The sequence below is a fragment of the Scyliorhinus torazame genome, chromosome 2, assembly GCF_047496885.1.
Source record: "Scyliorhinus torazame isolate Kashiwa2021f chromosome 2, sScyTor2.1, whole genome shotgun sequence".
In the NCBI taxonomy this organism is placed as follows: Eukaryota; Metazoa; Chordata; class Chondrichthyes; order Carcharhiniformes; family Scyliorhinidae; genus Scyliorhinus; species Scyliorhinus torazame.
The window spans coordinates 318,308,491-318,317,264 of record NC_092708.1 but is presented as its reverse complement, the minus strand read 5'-3'; the positions used below and the strand labels follow the sequence as shown (position 1 = coordinate 318,317,264).

The 8,774-nt window shown below is 44.1% G+C and overlaps 1 protein-coding gene across 6 annotated transcripts in view; it reads right to left on the bottom strand.

Moving 5' to 3' along the window:
- The window catches only part of slc35f4 (solute carrier family 35 member F4), a 277,382-nt gene that overhangs the window by 4,847 nt on the left and 263,761 nt on the right, over positions 1-8,774 (bottom strand). For all 6 annotated transcript variants that reach the window (XM_072489456.1, XM_072489472.1, XM_072489464.1 and 3 more), the window contains one exon: positions 7,570-7,762. In XM_072489456.1, coding sequence (XP_072345557.1) covers positions 7,570-7,762 — 193 coding nt within the window. The remainder of the gene's footprint in view (positions 1-7,569; positions 7,763-8,774) is intronic.

Below are 8,774 nucleotides of genomic sequence, written 5' to 3'. Positions count from 1 at the left end.
AGGTGTTTTTGACTTTCTTTTGCTGACAAATTTAATGGAAAACGCTGGGCTGGATTCTCCATTTGAAAATTTGCTCGCCCGACGGAGGTGAATTGCAACTAGTTTACAATCCTCCAGGAAGCCAACCGAAAAGTAATTTGGTATTCACTGCCATGCAAATTTCTGCATGCCGTGGAATACGAGGGATTCCCGACGGAATCCAGATATTGGCCCGCCATTTTGAGCAGGCGGCCCGACAGCGAGGTCCCGCGGCCTGCCAAGCAGCCCCGAACACCCACCTCCCAAATGGCACAGCAGTCCCCACCCCCCAGATTACCTGGGTGCCCCCATCCCCAAGTACAGGGTAACCCAATTTGCCCCCCCCCCCCCCCCCCCCCCATTACAGGGGTCCTGTGAGGGTGCCTTTTGTCGGGGTGTCCCTTCGAGGATCTCCCTATTACAAGGATCCCTATGGGCGGGGGGGTCTTCCTATTACAGGGATCCCAGTGGGTGGTCTCCCTATCACAGGGATCCCTGTGGGTGGTCTCCCTATCACAGAGGTCCCGGTGGGTAGTCTCCCTATTACTGGGGTCCCTGTGGGTGGTCTCCCTATTACAGGAGTCCCGGTGGATGGTCTCCCTATTACTGGGGTCCCTTTGGGGGATTCCCCTATTACACGGTCCCTGGGGGGGGGTCCCCCTGTTATAGGGGTCCCTGGGGGGGAGGCGTGGGGGGAGGTCTGGTAGAGGGGGGTTGGACAGGCAATTTATTGTAGGGGGGGGGGGGTGACCCTCGGTTCGGCTCAGATGGTTTTTACCAGCATGGCCTGGTGTGCTGGACTCGTGGTGATCCCCAAGGGGGTAACTCCTTGGGGGGGGTTACCACCTTAGCCCACAGTGAGGTTCATCACACCAAGTCTACGCTGGTAGAGACCACAAGTGATCCGCACCCACGTGATTCCCGGCTACAGGGACCGGAGAATCAAGGAGGGGAGGGCAGGAGAATAAGTTGCCGGGCCTGCTAAGTGGAAGCAAATGGGTCATTATGAACCATTTGTATTCATTTACATGCTCCCACTGGTGCGTGGTGTGGATCTCAATTCTGAGGATTGGAGCTCGCGTTCGGGTCGGCATCGATCCCGATTTTTCCCTGCCACCCGATTCTCCGTCCCATCAGGGGGACACAATCCAGGCATCCCGGGACAGAGAATCCATGTGCATTTTGTTGGTGGAGGCACTCATAAAATTCCTAGTCAGGTAGGAGTGGTGCTGGACTTTGGCAAAGAATGGTATGGAATTGAAAGGCCTCTACACAGAAAACTTGTTCACAATTGTGGCAGTTATAATTGCTGTTTCATTTGGATTGTCGCATGTTGTGCAGATGGAGCAGAGATGGAAGATAGGAGTAACTGTTCGCAGAAGGAGGAGGAACTAGGCTCTGAACAGAAGCTCAGACGTCAGAGCGCTCTTCTCCACCTCAGCCAGGATTCTGACACTTCCTCAAACCAGGCTTGCAACCACAGAGCAGTGCAAGGACACAGTGTGAGGGCAGAGATGCCAATAGCCCTCAAGGTTAATGTGGCCCTCAATTCTTCTAGCCTAGAGTTAGTAACATTGCTAACATTGCAAAGTTGCTCGTGCATTGCTGTATCACTGCGGTCCTGTATGCAATGAAAGGGACCTTTGACAATACAAAGCTAAGTGGGAATACAAGCTGTGAGGAGGACACAAAAGGCTGTAAAGTGAGATAGAGAATTTCAGTGAGTGAGCAACAAGATGGTAGTTGTAATAATGTGGAGAAATGCGAGGTTATTACTTAGGTAATAAGAATAGAAAAGAATACTTTTTAAAAAAGGCGTGCAACCTGCAACTGTTGCGGTTCAGAGGAACACAGAAAGTTAGCCTGCAGGTACAGTGAGCAATTCGGAATGCAAATGACATGTTTTGTTCATTGCAAGGGGATTGGAGTACAAGAATAAAGAAGTCTTACTACAATTGTACTACAAGACTACAGTAGGAATTCTGGGCTGACTTTTGCATGCCTCTGGCAAGGGTGTTTTCCATGGTGGGGGTACAAATCAAGAGAGTGGGCACACCAATCCCACCACCTTCCCATCCACTCATGAGCTCAACCCACAATACAGGGATGTGGACACTGAAATTGGCAGCCTGCCCGCCATATTTAAATGAATAATTAAGGGACAATTAGACTTGTCAATTGACTCTGATAATACGCTACCCACACCATAACACCCTAACCCTAATTTGGCATGACAGCAGAGAGGGAGCAGGAAGCTCAATATTTTAATTGAAATGTGTTTTTAAAAATTTGTTCATGGGATGTGGGCACCTCTGGCTGGGCCAGCATTTATTGCCCATCCCCAATTGCCCTTGAACTGAGTGGCTTGCTAGGCCACTTTAGAGGGATGTTAAGGGTTAACCACATTGTTGTGGGTCCTTGAGACTCGAGTCACATGGAGGCCAGACCAGGTAAGGATGGGCAGATTTCCTTCCATAAAGGACATTAGTGAACCAGTGGGTTTTGTTGACAATCAACAATGGTTTCATGGCCACCATTAGACTTTTAATTCCAGATTTTTATTGACTTCTAAGTTCAGCATCTGCCATAGTGGTATTTGAAACAGGGTCCCCAGAGCATTACCCTGGGTCTCTGCATTACTAGTCCAGTAAAAATACCACTACAGCACTGCCTCCCCAGAAAGAGCAGGAAAGTGTGGGGGTGGGGGGTTGGGCGGATCACGGCCCCTCTTCAGGGTCTGTCCTTTGCCGATGGTGGAACTTAGTCCAAATCCCCCCCCCCCCCCCCCCCCCGCCTTCCTTCTCACTCCATCCCTTAAAACCATCCTGCCACTGCCACTCTCCCTAACATACATAAACCCTACCATTCAGGACCCCAAAATTACCTGCTTCAGGGATCCTTGACCTTGATCTTCTTCACTTTCTGCAGTCCCGGTAGTGGCCACTGACACCTTCCTGGCATTGCCGGGACGGATGGAACTGTTGGCCAATCATATTGGCTGGCAGTTTCAGAGAGCAGGATGTCTGCCCCAGTGAAGGGCGGACGTCCCACTTGGCCCTCATTAGTCCGCCCTGCAGCAATTTATGGCTGTGAGGCGGGTCAGCACAGAGCATGTCAGCAGTCGGAGGGGGGGGGGAGAGAGAGAGGTTTGCCGCCCACCCTGCCATATTATTCAGCCCACTGTGTGCAGTTTCGGTCTAAATATTTAAGAATATACTTGAATTGGAAGCAGTAGAGCCAAGATTCACTAGATTGGTCCTTTGGATAAGCGGGTTGTCCCATGCTGAGAAGCTGAGTAAATTGGGGCCATAGCCTCTGGAGTTTAGAAGAATGAGAGCTGATGTCATTGAAACATACAAGATTCTGGGGGGCTTGACACGGTGGATACAAAATTATTTTTTACCCTTGCTGAGGAATCTAGAACACAGTGACAGTGTCAGGATAAGGGGCTGATCATTTAGGACTGATTGAGGAGAAGTGTCTTCACTCAAAGAATTGTGCCTCTTTGGATTTCTCTATCCCGGACACTTGTGCATTCTACATTTATTATATTTAAGGCTAAGATAGACACATTCTTGGTCTCTCAGGGAATCAAGTAATATGGATGTGGGTCGGGAAGTGGAGTTGAAGCAGAAGATCGGCCACCATTGATTTGAATGGTGGAGCATGCTCATCAGGTTGTATGGTCTACTCCTGCTACTGTTTATGTGTCCTTATGTTCATTGTCTTCTCTCTGAGCAGAGAGAATCAAGAGGATTGGACACATGGTTTTACGAGGCTATTGGGTCCCCAATGGTGTCGGGAGCCATCAGTTGCACATATGTGGCTCTGCAGGTGTCACATCTCTAAACCTGGAATATAAAGCTGATCTCAGTCATGGTAACCATGACAGCTATCATTGAGTGTTGCAAAAAAATAACCTGGCTCACTAAATTGTTTGAAAAACAAAGATAGTTTTAAAGGATTTATATTTGTATTGGTAAACATTAAAAATACGGCATAGTTTTAAATGGGTTTAATTTAATGTGTCTGTGCCTTAAAGGGTAAAATCTATTGTTAGATTCATCCTCAACAAAGTTGTGTGTGGGGGTTAGTTAAGTTCCAACTGTGTTTCTATTGTGCTTAGAGAGGGCTACGGCATGAAGAATAAATAAACTAGCAGTGGTTGCTTAGCAACTGGGCCCTTGTAAGGTAGAGAAGTTTTTAGGTTTTGGTTTAGATAATTCGATTGTAGCTGAAGATGGATAGTGAGAGAGAAGGCAGCTCTCACATCTCTGCTGGAAGCAGTTGGTTTAGAAAGCTAGAGAGGGAACATCTCTTTCAGCTTTGCTCGAAGAAAACCCATACGATGGAGGAATGATTAAGGAAACAAGTGCAGAGACCTGAAGAGCAGCCAGTGAAGGAAACTAGAGAAACAAGGTTATGTTTACAAGAAGTCTGAGGTTAAAGGTGCTAGAACCAAGCACTGTTCAGTCAAGACAGACAGAACTGAGAAGAATCCTGAATTCCAGAAAGATATCTGAAGTAATTTTCAGGTTTGTGAGATTGTACTACAGCTTGTGGAATGTGAGTTGAAATAACTATGGAAATCAATGGCTAAATCTTGGAGTTTATGTAAAAGCAGTTAAAATAAAGAAATCCCAAAGTTGTTGGTGTGAAATCCTGGACTGGATTCACTGTTAAAAGCGGCGCAGAAGCTTAGTTTAAAAGTATCATTTGGAAACCCTGGACTGGATTTCAGAATGCAAAACGCCAAGGGAAAGGATTATTATGAGAGACGATTTTAAAACGTGTTTGGGGATTGGAGCTGGGAAACTCTCATGTGATCACCATCTGGGGATATTCTGAGGAGAAATTCACAGATACTAACTTGGGTTCAGAGTGGGGTGCCTGTATTTGGCCAGCCATCTTGTGTGCTTAAAAGGGACTTGTGTTTATGAGACCATTGTAGATTAAAACGTACTTTGCAATCCATGTTAATTCTAAAACATGTGTGTAATTGTTAATATAAGGTGGGAGTAAAGGTGTATTGTATCATAATCCAATTTTTTCATGTTTAATAGATTTTTTTTTCTTGTTGTTAAAGCAAATTATCGGTCTTTGGACTCTGTTCCTCCACATTTTATAACCGAAAATAAAGGTTATGGTCTTTTGAGCCAGTATTCTATTCTGGGATCTTCTTGTCCAGTTATAAGATCAACTGGGATCATAACAAATGACCTTTAGGGAAGGAGATCTGTCATCGTTATCTGTTCTGACCTAAATGTGACTCCAGACCCACCGCAATGTGGCTGACTCTTAAGTGTCCCTGCGTTAGGTCCCTATGACATGAAAAGAAATTCAACACTGTGTATGTTCAAAAATGTTATCCTTATTACTATTTTAAAAAAATTACTTTTCTGATGAACGAAAACAGATGACTGCTACAAGTCAGTGACATGGTTGGCCCTTTGTCTAGGAGCTATCTGTAGAAAAAAAATGATTATTTTCTCAGGTTCTGGAATTTCACACTTCATTGTACAAATCTATTGTAATCAATGAAAGGAGAGAAAGTGCAAAAAAAAATGGCTCCCCCATCTTGAACTATCACAAAAAAGGGAGATTGAAACTCATTATACAGGAAAGAGATGCTAGAAACTACCTCATCTCATTCCTAAGGGGGAACAATGGAATTCTTGCCAGAAGCAAGGAAACTGATTGGTAAGCTGCAATTAACCAATCATAAGCCATAACACATGACCCAATCCTCTGGCCTTTTGGACAGTTTTAATATTGCACCTTTGAGCTTTACAGGCAGTTTGCAATTGTAACATTCAGCCACCAAGAATCAGGCTTTTCCTGGGAGAACAGTCTGCCCACTAAGCCTGACTCTGCTGGACGATTTCAAAACTTCACCTGGAGAACCTATGTGTACCTACTTCATCTTGCGACATGAGTGCCAACTGAAAAGTGAGTGCTGCAACTCTGGTCTCCGGCCAGCTGACCTCAAATGTCTATTGGACCTTGCCCTGCCTGGCCCCCACAACCCACTGTCTTGTTTTACTGGTGTTTCGGGGGACATTGGTGACATTCCTACAATGCCCGTGAGCAGTTTGTCCTGTCCACTGCCCTCTCACCAGTAGTAGGGTCAACTACAGCAGCTGCGTGCCAATGCATCTCAACACTTAAGTCAAGAAGTGCCCCGTCACACCACCATTCACCCACCCTGCCACCACCTGAAAGGAGTTTCAAAACTCAGATATTTTCTACTAGAGCATGCGTCCATAGTGGTGTATTGAGAAACTACAATTCAAATAAAGGGATGAGCATCTCTTTGCTAAATAACATTTGAAAAAGCATAAAATGAACACATGAAAAAGAATTTACATTTAGATAGCATATTTCCTGCCCTCAGGAAATCTCAATCTTCTTCATGGTTCACTAAATACTTTTAAAATGTTAACAGTGAGGAAAGATCATTGCCCTGAAACGTTGGGTGGGATTTGCCGACACCAACAGGAATCGTCGTGAATGGGACAGGAAAATTTGGAGAATAATTAAAAGTCAACGGCTCTCCAAATGTTCCCGTGCTACCTGCAGCAATGCCCGTTGTGTCGGAGCCAGAAAACTCCACCCTTAAGTCTATTTTTCTCTCCACATATACTGCCTGACTTGCCGAATGTTTCCAGCATTTTCAAAGTAATTATTTTATATTAGAAAAGTAGGATATTTAATGTAGGAAGTTTAGTGAAAATGGTACATATTTTAATTTTTTTGTCTGGCATGTGTGCACTAAGAAAAGTGACAGGATAATTATTAGCACGAGCTTTATGATTAATAAGGAGTTGCCAAGAACAGTCCCTCAGGACCCTCAATGTTCTTCATCTAAAACAACTTATCATAAATTATCATAGAATTTACAGTGCAGAAGGAGGCCATTCGGCCCATCGAGTCTGCACCGGCTCTTGGAAAGAGCACCCTACCCAAGGTCAATACCTCCACCCTATCCCCATAACCCAGTAACCCCACCCAACACTAAGGGCAATTTTGGACACTGAGGGCAATTTATCATGGCCAATCCATCTAACCTGCACATCTTTTGGACTGTGGGAGGAAACCGGAGCACCTGGAGGAAACCCACGCACACACGGGGAGGATGTGCAGACTCCGCACAGACAGTGATCCAAGCCGGAATCGAACCTGGGACCCTGGAGCTGTGAAGCAATTGTGCTATCCACATGGCTACCGTGCTGCCCTTGTCACACTATCACTAATACACACAATGCAGCATATTTAGAATGTTTTTGGAAACAAACTGTACTGTAACAACTGCTTTCACTGAAAATGTGTTCAATTATAAGTAGAGTACTCTAAAATTACACTGAATTGTATTGTGCATTTACATTCACAAAACCTTACTCATCAAAATATTGTAAATGTGAAATTAAAACTTAAAATCATGAAGCAAATTGTAATTCAGGTTATATAGGTTTTGTTTTGTTCCTTTCAGGATAGGAGTAAGAAAACAAATAGCTTTCTAAAGTATATTAAAGAATCATTCAAATTACATACCTAACCAAAGCCCAGCAATACCGCAGAGGTAACCCCAAGGCAAAGCAGAAAATGAGGACCAGTACTCCACTTTTGTAAAATACAGTATGACTGGTACAGACGATATGAAAATTAAATTAAAGAAACCCAGTGTAGAAATGAAATAAGCAGCTTCTCCAAAATTTGCACTTCCAAGAAACATTTTAAATAGAACCTGGAAGAGACAAGAAGATCAAAATGAGGATATTTTATAACGGAATACATTCACCAGCGACTCCTGAATAAGATTTATTTAATGGTAAAAGCAAATTGCAATCAAACCATTTAATCAACCAAGGTCTGAAGGACAGTTATCCAATATCTGTACACCATCAATAACATTTCATTGCATTTGGCAAGGATAAAGAAAACTACTTTGATTAGCAAAGGGTGACCCATTGGGTATGAAATAAGAAGTGTTACCAGACTCATGCTCCAGTTGATCCTTCAAAAGAAAGAGGCCAACAAGGTACCTCGGCCAAAAATAAATAATTTCTGGTCTTATGGTGTTGTACATTCTGCGCATTCTTTGATTGTTGTTATTATAAACTTGTTGGCCACTCCCTATGTGAGGCACACATGGTCCATACAATCACTGCAGTGAAAGGTCTGCACTGTCCTGTAGAAAGAGCACTCTACCTAGGCCTACTCCCTCGCCTTATCCCCATGCATTGATCATGGCCAGTCCACCTAACCTGCACATCTTTGGACTGTGGGAGGAAACCAGAACACCCGGAGGAAACCCATGCAGACACAGGAAGAACGTGCAAACTCCACACAGTCACCCAATGCCGGAATCGAACGCGGGTTCCTGGCGCTGTGAGGCAGCAGTGCTAACCACTGCGTCACCGTGCCATTTGTTACTATCTTAGTCTTCCATATTTTACACCAAAAGTAACACAAAGTGGTTGGAATTAATATTTTCATTGAAAACATGGTCCATGTTTTTTCCAAGTAAATGATCAATGTGATTTATAACTTACAATAACAACAAATTAAAACTCTTTCAGATATAATGAATATAGTGACATCAAGAAATCAGAAGAATTGAAGCCAATTTTAACACCAAGATAAGATCTAGTTTTGAAGAGCCAGTATAAATTACTTTTCAAACCGACCGATAACTCTAGAGCAGTTTGCCCTCTAGTATTTTATGAAGTTTAAAAAAGCCTTCCAATCAACACAGT